Source organism: Halichoerus grypus, chromosome 3 (genome assembly GCF_964656455.1).
Source record: "Halichoerus grypus chromosome 3, mHalGry1.hap1.1, whole genome shotgun sequence".
Classification (NCBI taxonomy): domain Eukaryota; kingdom Metazoa; phylum Chordata; class Mammalia; order Carnivora; family Phocidae; genus Halichoerus; species Halichoerus grypus.
The window spans coordinates 145,480,614-145,498,997 of record NC_135714.1 but is presented as its reverse complement, the minus strand read 5'-3'; the positions used below and the strand labels follow the sequence as shown (position 1 = coordinate 145,498,997).

General features: G+C 35.6%; 1 protein-coding gene across 8 annotated transcripts in view; it reads left to right on the top strand.

The window, feature by feature from the left end:
- CBR4 (carbonyl reductase 4) overlaps positions 1-18,384 on the top strand; it is a 160,624-nt gene that overhangs the window by 10,822 nt on the left and 131,418 nt on the right. For 2 of the 8 annotated variants that reach the window (XM_036087536.2, XM_036087533.2), the window contains one exon: positions 10,952-12,440. The exons of the other annotated variants lie outside the window; for them this stretch is intronic. In XM_036087536.2, the coding sequence (XP_035943429.1) occupies positions 10,952-11,130 (179 nt within the window). In that variant the 3' untranslated portion in view covers positions 11,131-12,440. Of the gene's footprint in view, positions 1-10,951; positions 12,441-18,384 lie in introns of those variants that run through there. 8 annotated transcript variants of the gene reach the window in all.

Here is an 18,384-nt window from a genome sequence, read left to right as displayed (position 1 = left end):
GCTTACTTTGGGCATTCCTCGTGGCTTGAAAATACTGATGGATTAAATGGGATGCAAAACCAATTAACTTGGTCTGTCAGTTATAGATAATTGGAAAATATTAAAACAATGATTGGAATTACAGTGTAGCTTGCTAAAGGCTAAAGAAATTTTCCAATTCTTAACTTATGCTAAGGCTTTTAAAATAAATTCAAATATACAACTTACAGCTGGTTTGTTGATCTTCAGATTAATTGCCTTGGGGCACCTGGGTGACTCATTCGGTTAAGCAACTGCCTTCAGCTCGGGTCATGATCTCAGGGTCCTGGGATCGGGCCCCACATCAGACTCCCTGCTCGGCGGGAGGCCTCCTTCTCCCTCTCCCACTCCCCCGCTTATGTTCCCTCTCTCACTGTCTCTCTCTCTGTCAAATAAATAAATAAAATCTTTAAAAAAAAAAACACCCCCAAATTAATTGCCTTAAATTTTAAACAAGTTCTGTTCCACTCAGTAGCTGTCTGTACTCATGAACACAAAGCATTCTACAAATCACTAACTCTTAGAATTTCCTTCTTCAACTTACATTTTCACAGTGTGCTAAGTAATCTGTGTAGGACAGAGGAAAATAGGATGAAGTGTGAGTGTGTTGATATAATCTTCAAGACAGAGTTATAAAACCAACCTCCACTTAGACCAAAATAAGAATACAGAATTATAAGGGAAAACTTTTGCCAAAGCTCGTCTTGAAAAGGTTGTTGCTCAGTTTGAGAAGGGGGCCATGTTTTATTTTTTATTTTATTTTTAAATGTTTTTTAAGATTTATTTATTTATATATAGAGAGTGAGCGTGCACAGAGGGAGAAGGAGTAGGAGAGGGAGAGAAGCAGACTCCCCCCCCCCCGAGTGTGGTGTCCGATGCGGGGCTCAGTCTCATGACTGTGAGATCATGACCTAAGCTGAAATCAAGAGTTGGATGCTTAACCGACTGAGCCACCTAGGTGAGAAAGGGGCCATGTTTTAGATGCTTCTCTGTTAATGATCTACAAACGTTATGGGACCTCCCAGAAGTGACTGAAACAATGCAGCATATAGGCATCTATCAGAAGACTCAGTGCTATGCAGTGTGTTTAGTTCACAGGATATAAAAGCAGTTAAAATTTCTTTAAAATACCTACATAAAAACATATTAAGTTCTCCTCATGAAATGCAAAATATTCATAACTGTACATCATTCTTCAGCCAAAATAGGGCCAGAAATGTCAAATGTGCAAGTATTAATTGTGATGACTTTCAGATTAGTCAGAAACCTTATCCAAGTGGCATTCCAAAGTATACAGATCAGTTAAACATGTATAAAATTAGTACTAATCCAGTTAGAAATACAAAATGAAAATTATGTATGCTGCCTCAAGTATCTGGGATTCCACAGATTTACAAGCAGACCATGTAACAAAGTAGATTCTAGTTTTAAGAAAACATTATAGTTCAATATTTAACAAAATCTCAAGAAGTCCCACAATAACGTCAAAAATCATTTATCTGGAAATTAGAGTTATTTGTTTTTTATCAGTTCAGCAGAATGTAGGTAGTATAAACAAAAGTTTAACTTATCAAAGACATGAGACCATGGCATTATAAAAAGTAGAAACTGTCTTTGGACCAAATGGATATTAAAAAAAACCCCAAAACATACACAAAACCTGGACTAGTTAAGAGGGTGATAAAAATATGCTAAAACTCATATCTATAGTATCATTCTTTGGTGTGATAAAAATTTGGGTTAGGTATTTACTTGACTTTTGAATGAAATGATTGTTTTCATACACCTCTGCCAGTTAGCCATGGAATCTTTGTCCTTTGCTGTAGGTATTGAAGAACTGATTATCTATACAGAAAAGACCTTTTGGTTCATTGGTTGTTTGTAAGAGTAGGCTGGAGTAGACCTATGCCACCTTTCCATTTCAAGTCACTGATGGTTCCAGCTTGCGTGCTGGGATTGGTTTGTTGGTTGGTTTGTTTATTTGAAAGAGAGCGCAAGAGAGAGCACAGGCAGGGGGAGAGAGAGAGGAGACTCCCTGCTGAGCAGGGAGCCCGACGTGGGGCTTGATCCCAGGACCCTGGGATCATGACCTGAGCTGAAGGCAGACGCTTAACCGACTGAGCCACCCAGCCACCCCTGGGATTGGTCTTTTATTTGGCAGTGATGCTAAACTAGCAGGGATTAGGGAAATGTCAAAATGTCCTGATAACCTTTGTGCTCTGTTATGTGTCTTCATCTCAGTTCATTGTTCAGTCACAGAGACTGGCTAAATTCAAGCATTCCAAATCCATGAACACTTGATAAATTACTCTGGTTTAGATAAAACCATTTTAGAGGGAAAAAAAAGAAAATCCAAAACTTGTACTGTCATTTTGACACTGCTTTGTATTTGTATATGCTTATGCAACCTGATTGATTTTAATGTTACCCTAGTTTAGCCATATATAGAATAGATTATTTGTGATTTGGGGCTGCATGTATTTGCTTCCCTCTATTAAGGGATTGCAGTAGTGTGGGTGATGAAGAGTTAATTCTAGTTCATGATGATTTAAAAGCTAGATGATTTAAGGGTAATGCACATGTTTCTAATTCATAATAACTCAGCAGATTTTTCTGGACTCTCTCCTATATGCAAGGGTTCCAAAATTATAAGAAATGCATAAGATATTCTGCTACAAGGAGCTAAGCACAGTGAGAAAGACAGACATATAAACAAATAATTAAAATGCTGTATGATGGATGTAAAGTAGAGGAACATATATGATGCTATGGAAACACTGAAGAAGGAATGCTTAATTTTGTCAGAGTGAATCAGTTGTCAAGGCAACAGGCTAAGTAGTGGGGAATCCAGTTTGTATACAAAGGGAATTTTTAGGAGTGTTAATGGAAGTGTGGTTGTATAGCCTTTCTTAAAGATCTTACTTTCCAGTACAATTTGGATTACAGGAAAAAACCTATTGCTAAAAATGTGGTCGTTTCATAGGGTCACCTTTATTATTGGCCATATATATTTAGCAGGATTCATAGTATGAATATGCTTTATTGGTCAGAAGCAAAGTGCAGTTTGAAGTAGAACAATTAAATTGATTGTATGGATTATTTATTTTTGGTAGTAATTTCAAACCATTTCATTACCAGATCTTTTAATTAGAACTGACAAGCCTCAGAATTAACAAATATGTTTCTTCTTATGTCAGTTTTCCTGGTCACCTTCAAATGGAGTTTACAGTTAAGGAAAACAGTTAAGAAGCAAATCATAACAGGAAAATCAAGAAATGGGGAAAATAATAAATTAGGCTGTTATTTACTGCCTAATGTTACTGACTTTTTAAAGATCAGTTAGTTACTAAGCTTTGGTATTCAAATATAAAATTTCTCATCATGGATAAATCTTACTGATTAGGAAATATTTAATATGAGAAACAATATTTGATAAATTGAAACTGTAGGGGCGCTTGGGTGGCTCAGTCGGTTAAGTGTCTGCCTTTGGCTCAGGTCATGATCCCAGGGTCCTGGGATTGAGCCCCACATCAGGCTCCCAGCTTAGCAGGAAGTCTGCTTTTCCCTCTCCCTCTGCCCCTACCCCTGGTCCTTCTCTCTCTCTCTCTCTCACTCTCTCAAATAAATAAATAAAAACTACAGTAACCTTTAAAAAATTGAAACTATAATGGATACATTACTTTAAAAAAAAAAGTGTTCTCAATAGATAGTATAAACACGGTACTAAATTCAGAAGTACAAAAAGGCATAGATTGAAAAGTGAGTCTTCTCTCCCTTAGTCATCTAGTTTCTTTCCTCCAAAGCAATTACTGTTAATCAGTGTCTTTGGTATTTCATATACAAGCCAATAAAATGTGTGTGTGTGTATGCATATAATATATAAACATACATCTGTGTTTATTTATATGAATATATAAATACATATGTAAAAAGAAAACAAGTTGTATCATACTATTCAGTGTTCTGTATCTTGCTTTATTCATAATACAGTTTTTTGGAGTTGATTCCATATTATTCCATATAGAACTACTTTACTTTTTAAAATAACAGCTTTATGGAAATACAACTCACATATCATACAATTCACCCATTTAAAGTGTACAACTCAGTGGTTTTAGTATAGTTACAGAATTGTTCTATCATTACCACAATACATTTTAGAACATTTTCATCATCCCAAAAGAAACCTGTAGCCTTTACCATTCACTCCCCATTTCCCTCCAATCTCCCCAGCTTCTGGCAACCACTAACCTTTGTGTCTCTGTAGATTCCCCTATTCTGGGACAGTTCATATAAACCAAATCATACAATATGTGGTCTTATGTGACTGCTGCGTTACTTTTTTTTTTTTTTTTTTTTTAAGATTTTATTTATTTATTTGACAGATAGATACATAGTGAGAGAGGGAACACAAGCAGGGGGAGTGGGAGAGGGAGAAGCAGGCTTCCCGCCGAGCAGGGAGCCCGATGCGGGGCTCGATCCCAGGACCCTGGGACCATGACCTGAGCTGAAGGCAGCCGCTTAACGACTGAGCCACCCAGGTGCCCCTAATGGCTGAATGAAAAGACAGTAATGTCTGTCTTATGGGTGTACCATAGTGGATTTAATAACTGTTGCCTCTTGATGGGCAGTTAGATTGCTTCTGACCTTTTGCCATTACAATTAATAATGCAGTGACAGTACTTGTATGTAATTTATTTTGTATATGTATGAGTATAATGAGTGTAATTCTGGGAACAAAACTGCCAAGACTCAAAGGGTATATGCATTTTAAATTTTGACAGATAGTACAGCATTGCATTTATTTCTGTAGGGTACCTTAGTATCCATACCCCCACCCCCCTTTTTTAAGTTGAAGAGCTTTTATGTTTACTGCTTGGAGAAAATCTTGTTGACAAATGTTTGTGTAAGCTTGGCAGCTACTCAAAACAGGTGTTATTCTAGGTCCTTTTATGTACTATTTGGTACGGAGTTGATTTTTCACACTGCTTCCCTGTACACTTTTACTAACACAATATTAAGATATATGAATTTGTTCTGGGTTAAAATTTTGGTCTAGTTTTTGGCAACAGCCTGTTCTCCTTTAAAAAAAAAAGTGTCTGGGTTATTTCAGTTCTTTCTATATACCAGAGAATCAAAACCTGAGCCAGTAGATGTATCAAATAATATACATCCTATAAATGTTAATATTGGTGATAGGCTAAAATCCTGGTGTCTTATTTAAATATATGGTCTGTGTTGTATATAAAAGTTTTCAAAACTAAAATAGTGATCAACTAATATGGAAGTGAAATGCTGTTTATTTATATAGCTAGCCAAAAAAATGGATAAAAGAAATACATTTTATTTATTTATTTTTAAAGATTTATTTATTTGAGAGAGCGAGAATGAGAGAGAGAAAGAAGAGTACATGAGAGGGGGGAGGGTTAGAGGGAGAAGCAGACTCCCTGCCAAGCAGGGAGCCCGATGCGGGACTTGATCCAGGGACTCCAGGATCATGACCTGAGCCGAAGGCAGTCGCTTAACCAACTGAGCCACCCAGGTGCCCCGAGAAATACATTTTCTTTAGAATTTATCAAATATAAATTCTTATTGGACAAGAACCATGTACTTGCTTTTATGTGGAAGAGTATATCTATACCTTTTAATTTATTATTATTATTATTTTTAGGGAGGGAGGGAGTAGGGGTGGGGCAGAGGGAAAGGGAGAGAGAGAATCTTAAGCAGGCTCCACACCCACTGCAGAGCCCGACACAGGGCTTGATCATGACCTGAGCCAAAACCAAGAGGCGGGTGCTTAACTGACTGAGCCATCCAGGTGCTCCTATCTGTACCTTTTTAAAAAAGATACACTGAGTGTGTTGTCATGTATGTGGAACTAAAGTAGGAGTATCCTTGTTTTAAGTTGAGTGCATGTCATTTCAGTTATTTATTTGTTGGTTTAAGGTTAAGGTTTGTTTCCAGCTGGAAACCTCTAATTTGTCCAAGTGATCAATAACATCATTTGTTGGTCAGTGGCACCTACTGGTAGTTTATAATTTTCATAGCCCAGCTTGAAAGGCATTGTAAATACATACATAGTAAAGTGAGTAGGAGAGCAAAATTTCCAGAACTTTATAAATAAAGTGACAGAATGATATGGAAGAGAGTCCTATTAGACCAAGGAGAGAGCACAAACTGGAGAGCAATACAAGCACAAAAAGGAGTATGTGAAATGTTTAAGGACTGCTAAAATCTCTGCTCAGGTCCTGTGATATATGATAGAGAATCCAACAGGCTGTTTATATGCAGTGACCTGGGTTGCCAATATATTTATAAATGAGGATCACATGGTTTATGAGCTATAGCATAAAATGACATTGAAATCTGGTAGACCCTGGAGTCATTTGAGATTAGCTTCACATTTTTTATCTGATTTCTGATAAATTTGGTGAAGATTTACATGAGTTTTTAAAAGCTGCAGATAGATTTTTAGGGCAGTAAATTTATTCTGTATGATACTGTAATGCTGGATGTTACGTTTTATGTTTGTCAAAACATAGAACTATACCAGCCAAAGGGTGAATGCTAATGTAAACTATGGACTTTACTTAATAACGTATCAATATTGGACCATCAAATGTACCACCCTAAGGCAAGCTATAAATAATTGGGGAAAATAGGGGTAATGTAATAGGGGAGTATATGGGAACCCCCTCTGTTTTATGCTCAGTTTTTCTGTAAACCTGAAACTGCTCTAAAAATAAGTCTGTTAATTAAAAAAAAAAAGCTGCTGATAATGTTGAGACCCAAGCTGCTCTTGGGTCTTTGGGTATGTTCTCGGTCTCCATATCAAACATCATAATCAAAGAAGAAAAGCCAGTATTGGTGAATTAATCCCTTCCTTTCAACTTGGCCTCTGATGCCCACTTTATTTTAGTCTTTCTGTCTAGCATTCAGGGTTGGCTAGCAGCTATCCCATGAGGATTGTCATTATAATTATCCGTTCATAGACCTGGGGAGAATCTGTGGCAGACTTCCCCTTGTGAAATAACACCCTTATCTTCCAAGCTTGAGCAGGGGGAGGGAGAATCTTCAAGTGAGGTGGGTATCTGAACATCATGATTCCATTGCTGGATTCAGATGGTACCCCTCCTTCTCAAATTTGACCTAACGTGGACACAGACTATGGCAGGGCTGAATCTAGGCTGTAACGTTGAACAAGGCCTTATCAAAAGCTTCAAGATAATTAGCTTTTATCTATTCCATGTTTCTGGCTTATTTGGTTGTTCTTTGGAAGAATATAGTCTGTCCTCAGGGCCTATATCTATGTGGCATAAGACTTCTTTCCATCTCAGTGGAATTGTTCTTAAACGTATCTCACTGTCTAAATCTCTCTTCCTGTCCAAGGTTTGCCTTTCTGTACCTCATGCTCTGTTCTAGACCTGCCTTTTTTTCCAAGGTGGAAATGCCTTCAGATGGCCTCTCCCAGATTGTGTGGCCTTACTCTTTGTCTCCAAAAGGACAAACATGCCGGGGCTGACATCCACCCAAATCTGTTTCTTTCTGCACAGAATGAATAAAAACCTAGATTAGCATCAGTGCTTCCTGAATTGGAGCTATTCTAATTATCCACCCAGCTACCAACGTAGGAACTGAGGGTTAACTTTTAGGGGAGCTCACTTTCCTAATCTTCAAGGAAAGTTGTCATTTAATGAGGCATACTTTTCATCTTTGAATCATAGTTTTGTAGAGCTAAAAGACATCTCAGGGATCCATCATTTTCAATCTACTTCACTTATTTTATGATACAGAAACAGTCATACAGTTTTAGGCAGTACATGACTTTGCTTGGGTCATAGCTTTGATAGTATTAGCAGAGTAGGGAACCAGAATCTAGTTTAGTGTGTCCTAATCCAGTGGTCTTTTTATCACAAAATGCTGCTTTTGAGAAAAAGTCACCAGAACCAAAAAAGCTCACCGGAAGTTCATCGTTACAAGGTCTTTCTAGCAAAAACATTTTTACTGTAGTTTTTTTGAATTTTTTTCTAAAAAAGTTTTATTTACTTAGAAAGAGCTGGGGGAAGAGCAGAGGGAGAGAGAGAATCTCAAGGGGACTCCCTGCTGAGTGAGGAGTCTAATGCGGGGCTTGAGTCCACAACCCCAAGATCAAGACCTGAACTGAAATGAAGAGTCACTCAACTGACTGAGCCACCCAGGCACCCCGAGTTTTTTCCTTTAAGATTAAAAAACATTATTGATTTTCTGCTGAGGGTGTTGAGAGTTAGTGGGGAAATATTTTATGCCAGTTTTGCCAGAATTCAAAACAACCTTAGAGTAAAGTAAGTGTATCATGAACTCCTTGAGAAGATAATGTGATCTTTAATGTTACCTTCATAATTTTAATTAATTCAGTTTTTTGAATATGTGAGGTGAGTTTTTTTTCCCTAATATACTCTGAGGTATTTTTGAAAATAAGTGTGTCCAAAGACATGAAACTGGATATCAGGAAGTCCCATGATAGTGCTTTTTAAGGTAATTGGATTGCCTTTTGATTATTATGACTCTTCACGGTAGATGAGGTTTCATTTACAGTTCACTTGAAATTCTGCAGAGGCTGGTCATCCAGTGTTGTTATTATCTGCAGCATGTACTTCTCTATATTCTTGCATTCCTTCTGGCCATCTCATTGTTCTTAAAGATGAAAGGGATTGAAGTAAGTGGGGTGGACTTTTTAAATAAATGTGGTAAGATTTAATGGCAGAGGAGGTCATATTTCACAATGAAACACACAAAAAAACATTGTTTTTTTATTCCAGGTCCTCATTTCAGACAATTTGAAGTTAGTACTGTGCATCTTTTTCAATAACTATTTATTTGAATACCAAAATAATATACATATGTTGTAGACAATTTGGAAAGTACAGACAAGTACAGAGAAGAAAGTAAAAATCATCACTTGTAATAATAGTATTTAGTGATAGTCACTGTTAATATTTTGGTGGTTGTGGGCACCTGGGTGGCTCAGTCGTTAAGCATCTGCCTTCAGCCCGGGTCATGATCCCAGGGTCCTGGGATCGAGTCCCACCTCGGGCTCCCTGTTCGGCGGGAAGCCTGCTTCTCCCTCTCCCACTCCCCCTGCTTGTGTTCCTGCTCTCGCTGTCTCTCTCTCTGTCAAATAAATAAATAAAATCTTTAAAAAAAAAAAAAAAATATTTTGGTGGTTGTTTTAGTCATTAGTATATATATATATTTTGTTTTCTTTTTAATGGGGTTATAATGCATTTGTAACCTTTTTAATATAAATGTACTTCATAGCATCATTTTTAATAGCTGCATATTGTTCTACTGTGTGGCTGTACCATGATTTCTTTAAATAGTTCCCTTTTGAAAGACATTCAGCTTATTTCTAGTTTTTCCCTAAGAAAGCTGTCACTGTTGTAGGCTTCATGATAGAAAAATCTATGATTATTTCTCATAAGACTTTTAAGAAACTGTTTAAATATTTATAAGTGAAACCTAAGGCAAAGAAAAATTAAATAACATAGTATTACATAATAAACCAATGACCTTAGGTTAATTCTTAATACAGTATTTAGTTCACATTTATCCTGATACTTCAAATGGCAGTGTTTTTAGATTAAATTACAGTTTGAATTACAAATGATTTAATTTTAGTACAAGCCAGTCTGAAAACTGTTCTTTCTTTTTTTGAAAACTATTCTTGAGGTTGCACATTAATCTTTCACTTCACATGTCTTTTAGTCCATGATTTTCATGACCTTAAAATTAAATCTTTTTTATTTCATGAGGATTAATTATTTGCTCTCTTTTTAAAAGTTTAAATGATTGAGTAATGTATAGTATACTGATTTTGTAAGTTGAGTATTTTATTGGTAATATGTATTTGTCTCAGACTAATCTCACTAGATTTTCTTAATAAATTTATAGTTCTGGCATATTTCTATTATATGAGTCATTTAGAATTGGTTGTTTAGTATATTATGTGGTACTTTATACCACAGAACCATATACTTTAGAAAATGTTCTCTTTAAGCTTCATTTCATTTACTAATGCCATGTTAAATTTTGAATTTTCAGTATATACTTGCAGCAGAATAGGATCATTCCATAAGATTTTTTTCTTCTTTTTTTTTCTTTTTTTTTTTCCCAGAAACAATATCTTGTTTATTATTGTGTGGTTCCCTTTTTTTTTATTGTTATGTTAATCCCCATACATTACATCATTAGTTTTAGATATAGTGTTCCATGATTCATTGTGTGTGCATAACACCCAGTGCTCCATGCAGAACGTGCCCTCCGCAATACCCATCACCAGGCTAACCCATCCTCCCACCCCCCTCCCCTCTAGAACCCTCAGTTTGTTTTTCAGAGTCCATCGTCTAAGATTTTTTTCTTATATGAATATTGGGAATACTGTTCTTTCTGATCATCAGCTATCTTAGCTATAGCAAACAAAACTAATTTTTGTCAGACCTGCCAAATCAGTTCATGTGACCACCTTTCTTCCCTCTAACCCTATTACCCCTCTACCCCCAATGAAGTGAAAATTACTTCTTTGTGGTAGTTTGTGTATAAGGGTATTCACCAGATGACCTTTTATTATATTTAGTGGGACAAGTGAGTGTTTCTTCCATAAACTACAGGTTCCTGAAGGAATGGAATTTTTACTCATGTTTGTATCTACCCACTTATATTGTGCTAGGAGTTGGGCCAAATATTTGGGAATCAAATGTTTTGGTGTTCAGTAAATGTTCATTGAGTTAAATTGAATAAAAATGTAGACTTGGTTACTTGATTGCTAGCAGAACTCTATTTCCTAAACAAGTTTGTTAATAATCTCAAATTTTCAGGAGCAAATTTATATTTATTTGAAATTGAGCAGATGGCTTAGTGTCTACCCTTTTCAACTAAATAAACATTTCTCTTTTAGGATTTGTTCACACAGATATGACGAAAGACTTGAAAGAAGAACATTTAAAGAAAAATATCCCTCTTGGGAGGTTTGGAGAACCTATTGATGTGGCACATGCGGTTGTGTTTCTTTTAGAATCACCATATATTACAGGGCATGTTCTGGTAGTGGATGGGGGATTACAACTCATGATATAATTTACAGATTATTCAGCTATAATAGTGATTATAATCAAGGGCACACTTTGGCTATTGATTTGACAGTCATACCTACATGGGTGACATTTGCTCATCAGACCTATTGATGCTACAAATACTGATTTTCATCTTTATATGAATATACCTGAAAAGAGCAGTGTGTGACCATTTGTGTTTTCTAAGTGGTATGTACCTTATAGGCTGTAGCAATTTTAGTATATAGACATTTGCAAGTGATATAAACAGACACTATTTTAATTTATATATTTTGTCTCAAAAGTGGCAAAAATTATATAATCTAATTAGCATGAATTATTTTATTCTATCAGTCAAAATTCTCTAGAAGTTAACGTTTGGGCCATTGCTAAGAAAGGAGTATTTTAGTTGTCAGTACTTGAGCAGTCCTGCTGGTTAAACATTGTATTCCTTTTCCGTATGCCTTAGAAGATCAATTTTTATACAGGTTGAAAAAAAATTATCATTTTATTTGGCATGAATTTAGAGTCTGGTTTCTTTGAGTGCATTATTCCTGATTAAGCCTCTGGGCAAAATAATTTACAAATGCAAGTGTGGTATAGTTGACCCATTCTTTAGAAATTCTCAAAGATGATGAGGATTAACCCTTAAGGTTTTAATATCAGGTATAGGAATGAGCTGAGTTCTTATCAACTTAGGAAATAGAAGTAGTTTTTTTGTGTGTGTTTAACCCACAAAACACTCAGTTTAGCAAACTACTTAAAAATAGTATAACAAATAATGACATTTTAAAAATTAAGATTATTTTGTATGAATGAACATAATATGATTTTTACCCTAAACCTTCGGAAATACTTAATTACTAATGAACAGTCATAAATGATAAATAAATATGCAGTAACAATGAGTAAGATGTCTTCATAAGGAACAGTTAAAGCATTACTTTTAAGAGAAAATATCTGCCTGAGAATAGAGAGGTAAAGACACAAACTGAATGTAAAATATCAGGCAACATTTATTTTGCATTGAATCTCTTTTGCATTGAACTCTTTTGTGGGGAATAATGTGATATTTTACATAATGTGGGGGATAATGTCACTGGATTCATGTTGATTTTTATTTATCATTTCAAAATATGTCTTAAATGTTTACTGCATTTTAAAAAGTAATCTTTTTACAATTTTATTGGAGCTGAACATTATTTTATGTAAACAGATTTAATTTTATATTGCAAGTCAGTGCAAAGGTGTGAAGAGGATATACTAAATAAATGCAATGTGATAAAGGTAATAAAAATAAAAAATAAAAGGTAATAAAGTCAGATCTAAATTCTACATCAAGCTTTCTGATTCCTTAAAAGTTATTTTAGGGCACCTGGGTGTCTCAATCGTTAAGCGTCTGCCATCGGCTCAGGTCATGATCCCAGGGTCCTGGGATCAAGCCCCACATAGGGCTCCCTGCTCCGTGGGAAGCCTGCTTCTCCCTCTCCCACTCCCCCTGCTTGTGTTCCTGCTCTTGCTATCTCTTTCTCTGTCAAATAAATAAAATCTTTTTAAAAAATTATTTTAAATTTATCTTCAAAATAATCTTAGAGAAGTCTATTTAAGAAGTGAGAAAGTTATTAAGTGTGAGTAAAATGAGTATTATTAATCAAACTGTTTACTAAACGCAAGCATGGTAATATATAGGATTTATCAGGCATTAACAGTTCCAGGCACATAAAAGAAATGGAGCAGTCGGGGTGGTTTCAAATGCTGTAGCTGATGCTTTTAAGGTAGGAGAGTCTGTGGAGACAGAGTAGGCCATTTTTCTAATGCTGCCTCACCTGCACGGCTTTAGCTACCTGCATTTCTTCATAACATCCTCCTCAGGTTTGAATTTCCTTCTCCAGATACCTCATCTTCTGAAATCATCAGTGAGGGTGATTTGACTGGTGATTAGGAAGAAAGCAATATATTTCACTGAATTAATGACATTAAGCTACAGATAGATTTAACCTTTAAGTGTATATATTTATACTTTAAATAAAACCTTTTTAACTGATACACCTCCCTCACCCAGGCCATATCAAAGTAGTAGAATAGGGAAGAGATTTTGAAATAGGTAAATAAGCCTTCACTATTCCACTGCTGGCGAATTCACTTACTCCCACTGACCTGGTAGAATTTGCAATTTAATACTTGCATCCTATTGCTCAAATCAGTTGGCAGCTGTTGTGTATGTTCAGCCATTCAAGAACTTCAGTGATTTCTTAACAACTTGACAAACATACAGCTGACCTTTGAACAATATGGGTTTGAGCTGTGTGGGTCCACTTATATGCGGGTATTTTACAGTACAGTATTGAAAATGTATTTTATGATTTTCTTAATATTTTCTCTAGCTTGATTGTGAGAATACAATATATACAGCTTACAAAAAAATGTGTTCACTGACCGTTTATGTTATTGGTAAGGCTTCTAGTCAACAGTAGGCTATTAATGGTTAAGTTCTTGGGCATCAAAGTTAATAGGTGGATTTTAGACTGGGCAGGTGATCAGTGCCCCTAACCCCCTGCATTGTTCAAGGGTAAACTGTATTCAGATTATTTAATAATTAAGTTTCTTTTATATCTGTTTTATCTTTGTACTACATTGTAAGCTCCTGAGGGTAGAGACCATACTGTGTTTTCATTCATTTAGCTTATGAACTCAAATATTGGTTGAATACCTGCTAAATATCTGGTACTTCTTTTGATACCCCCACTTTGCCTACTCAGCTCTCTGAGTACATTGGATATACTCCATAAATACACTGATAAGCCACTATGATTTTCTGATTCAAGATCATCAGCCCATTATTCTGTGCTATAGTTGGTGATAGTCATTGAGATGTATCTGTTCTGATTCTCAGTATGTATCCTGGAATATTATTTTTTGATCAAATCCCTATGATTTAATCTTTTTGGTAATTTATCTTTTTTAGTCATTTATCTCTAATTTTGATGCTTACTTTCAATTTAAAACTGAATTTGCAATCCTAAGCCAATCAACTGTTTTCTCTTAGGCAGGATACCTTAGTTCGAGTACTTACCAGAAATTTAACTTAGAATTCTTGGGCTAATAATCCAAATGGGGGTGGTATCAGTATTACCTGTAGAACTTTTTTTTCCCCAAATAGTTTTTTTAGTTGAAGTATGGTTGACACACAGTTTTGAATTAGTTTCAGTAATTCAACATAGTAACAGTAATTCAACAACTTTATATGTTATGCTGTGCTCACCAAAACTTTTGCTACCATTTGTCACCATATAGCACTACTATAATAAATACCATTGACTATATTCCCTATCCTGTACCTTTCATTCCTGTGATTTATTCATTTGGTAATTGGAAGCCTGTAGCTCCCACTCCTTCCACCCATTTTTGCCTACCTCCACCCATCAGTTTGATCTTTGTATTTAGGGGTATGTTTTTGCTTTTTGTGTGTTTGTTTGTTTTTTTGATTCCACATATAAGTGAAATCCTATGTTACTTGTCTTTCTCTGACTTATTTCACTTAGCATAATACCCTCTAGGTCCATCCATGGTGTCACTAATGATAAGATCTCATTCTCTTTATGGCTGAGTAATATTCCATTGTGTATATATATACCACATCTTATTTTTCCATTCCTCTTTGATGGGCACTTGGGTTGCTTTCATATTTTGGCTATTGCAAATAATGCTGCAATAAACAGGGGTGCATATATCTTTTTCAATTAATGTTTTCATTTTCTCCCAGTAGTAGAATTACTAGATAATACAGTATTTCAATTTTTAGTTTTTTGAGGAACCTCCATACTGTTTTTCACATTGGCTGCACCAATTTACATTCCCACCAACAGTGTACAGGGGTTCCTTTTTCTCTACATCCTTGTCAACCCTTGTTTCTTCTTGTCATTTTGATTTTAGCCATCTGACGGGTGTAAGGTGCTATTTCATTGTGGCTTTGATTTGCATTTTCCCGATAATTAGTGATGTTAAGCATCTTTTCATATGTCTGTTGGCCACCTGTGTGTCTTTTTTGGGAAAATTTGATTCAGGTCCTCTGCCCATTTTTAATGGGATTATTTGGGGGTTTTTTGGTGTTGAGTTATGTAAGTTCTTTATATATATTGGATATTAATCCCTTATTGGATATATTATTTGCAAATATCTTCTCCCACTCAGTACAGTAGGTTGCCTTTGGTTTTGTTGATTTTTTTTTTTTTCCTGTCCAGAAGCTTTTTAGTTTGATGTAGTCCCAGTAGTTCATTTTTGCTTTTGTTTCCATTGCCTTTGAGATGTGTCTAGCAAGGAGTTGCTGCAGCCAAGGTCACAGAGGTTGCTGCCTGTGTTCTCCTCTAGGATTTTGATGGATTCCTGTCTCACATTTAGGTCCTTCATCCATTTTGAGTTTATTTTTATATGGTGTAAGGAAGTGGTCCAGCTTCATTCTTCTGCATGTGGCTATCCAGTTTTCCCCACACCAATTGTTGAAGAGACTGTCTTTTTTCCATTGGACATTCTTTCCTGCTTTGTCAAAGATTAGTTGACGATAGAGTTGAGGATCCATTTCTGGGTTTTCTAGTCTGTTCCATTGATCTATGTGTCTGTTTTTGTGCCAGTACCATACTGTCTTGATGATGACAGCTTTGTAATAGAGGTTGAAGTCTGGAATTGTGATGCCGCCAGCTTTGTTTTTCTCTTCAACATTCCTTTGGCTACTCGAGGTCTTTTTTGTATCCATACAAATTTTAGGATTATTTGTTCCAGCTCTGTTTTAAAAAATGCTGTTGGTATTTTGATAGGGATTGCATTGAATGTATCGATTGCTCTAAGTAGCATAGCCATTTTACTAATATTTATTCTTCAGTCCATGAGCATGGAATGTTTTTCCATTTCTTTGTGTCTTCCTCAGTTTCTTTCATGGGTGTTCTTAGTTTACAGAGTACAGATCCTTTATCTCTTTGGTTAGGTTTATTCCTAGGTATCTTACGGTTTTTGGTGCAATTGTAAATGGGATCGATTCATTGATTTCTCTCTCTTCTGCTTCATTGTTAGTGTATAGAAATGCAACTGATTTCTGGGCATTGATTTTATATCCTGCTACTTCACTGGATTTATCAGTTCTTGCAGTTTTTTTTTAGTAGAATCTTTAGGGTTTTCTGTGTATAGCTTCATGTCTGCAAAGAGTGAAAATTTTACTTCTTTCTTACCAGTTTGGATGCCTTTTATTTCTTTTTGTTGTCTGATTGCTGTGGCTAGGACTTCCAGTACTATGTTGAATAAAAGTGGTGAGAGCAGACATCTTTGTCGTGTTCCTGACCTTAGGGGAAGCTCTCAGTTTTTCCCCCCAATAGTTTATTTTTACTTTTGTTTCCCTTGCCTCAGAGAACCTATCAAGAAAATAGTTGTTACGGCCAATGTCGGAGAAATTGCTGCTTGTACTCTCCTCTGTGAGTTTTATGGTTTCAGGTCTTGCATTTAGGTCTTTAATCCATTTTCAATTTATTTTTTGTGCGTGGCTGTCCGGTTTTCCCAACACCATTTGTTGAAGAGACTGTCTTTTTCCCATTGGATATTCTTTCCTGCTTTGTCAGAGATTAATTAATCATATAATTGTGTGTTTATTTCTGGATTTTCTATTTTGTTCTATTGATCTATGTGTCTGTTTTGTGCTAGTACCATACTGTTTTGATTACTATAGCTTTGTAATATAACCTGAAATCCAGAATTGTGATGCTTCCAGCTTTGCTTTTCTTTTTCAAGATTGCTTTGGCTATTCAGGTTCTTTAGTGGTTCCATACAAATTTTAGGATTGTTTGTTCTAGTTCTGTGAAAAATGCTGGTGGTATTTTGATAGGGATTGCATTAAATGTGTAGATTGCTTTGGGTAGTTTAAACATTTTAACAGTATTTGTCCTTTTAATCCATGACCATGGAATGTCTTTCCATTTCTTTATGTTGTCTTTAATTTCTTTCATCACTGTTTTGTAGTTTTCAGAATATAGGTCTTTCACCTCTTTGGTTAGGTTTATTCCTAGGTATCTTATTGTTTTTGGTGTAGTTGTAAATGGGATTGTTTTCTTAATTTGTCTTTTTGCTGTTTCATTATTGGTGTATAGAAATGCAACAGATTTCTGTATACTAATTTTGTAACCTGCCACTTTACTGAATTTGTTTATCAGTTCTTGCAGTTTTTGGTAGATTCTAAGGTTTTTTATGTATAGCCTTATGTCATCTGCAAAAAGTGAAAATTTTACTTCTTCCTTACCAATTTGGATGCCTTTTATTTCTTTTTGTTGTCTGATGGCTGTGGCTAGGACTTCCAGTACTATGTTTTATAAAAGTGGTGAGAGTGACCAGATGTCCATCGACAGATGAATGGATAAAGAATATGTTGGTATATATATACAATGGAATATTATGCAGCCGTCAAAAAATTTGAAATCTTGCCATTTGTAACAACGTGGATGGAACTAGAAAGGTACTATGCTAAGCAAAATAAGTCAATCAGAGAAAGACAATTATCATATGATCTCACTGATATGTGGGATTTAAGAAACAAGGCAGAGGATCATAGGGGAAGAGAGGAAAAAATGAAACAAGATGAATCCAGAGAGGGATTCAGCAAACTGAAGGTTGCTGGAGGGGAGAGGGTTGGGGGGATGGGTAACTGGGTGATGGACATTGGGGAGGGTATATGTTGTAATGAGCACTGGGTATTATGTAACACTGATGAATCACAGACCTGTACCCCCTGAAACAAATAATACATTATATGTTATTTCATTGAATTTAAATTAAAAGAAGTGGTGAGAGTGGACATCTTTGTCTTGTTCCTGACTTTAGGGGAAAGGCTTTCAGTTTTTCCCCATTGAGGATGATATTATTTGTGGGTTTTTCATATATAACCTTTATTATATTGAGGTATGTTCCCTTTAAACCTACTTTGTTGAGGGTTTTTATTATGTATGGATGTTATACTTTGTGAAATGCTTTTTCTGCATATATGGAAATGATCATATGGTTCTTATCCTTTCTCTTATTCATGTGATGTATCAGATTGATTGATTTGCAAATATTGAACCACCCTTGCAACCCAGGAATAAATCCCACTTGATCGTGGTAAATGATTTTTTTTTTAATGTATTGTTGGATTTGGTTTGCTAGTATTTTGTTGAGGATTTTTATGTTTATGTTCATCAGAGATACTGGCCTGTAGTTCTCTTTTTTTGTGTTGTCTTTATCTGGTTTTGGTATCAGGGTAATGCTG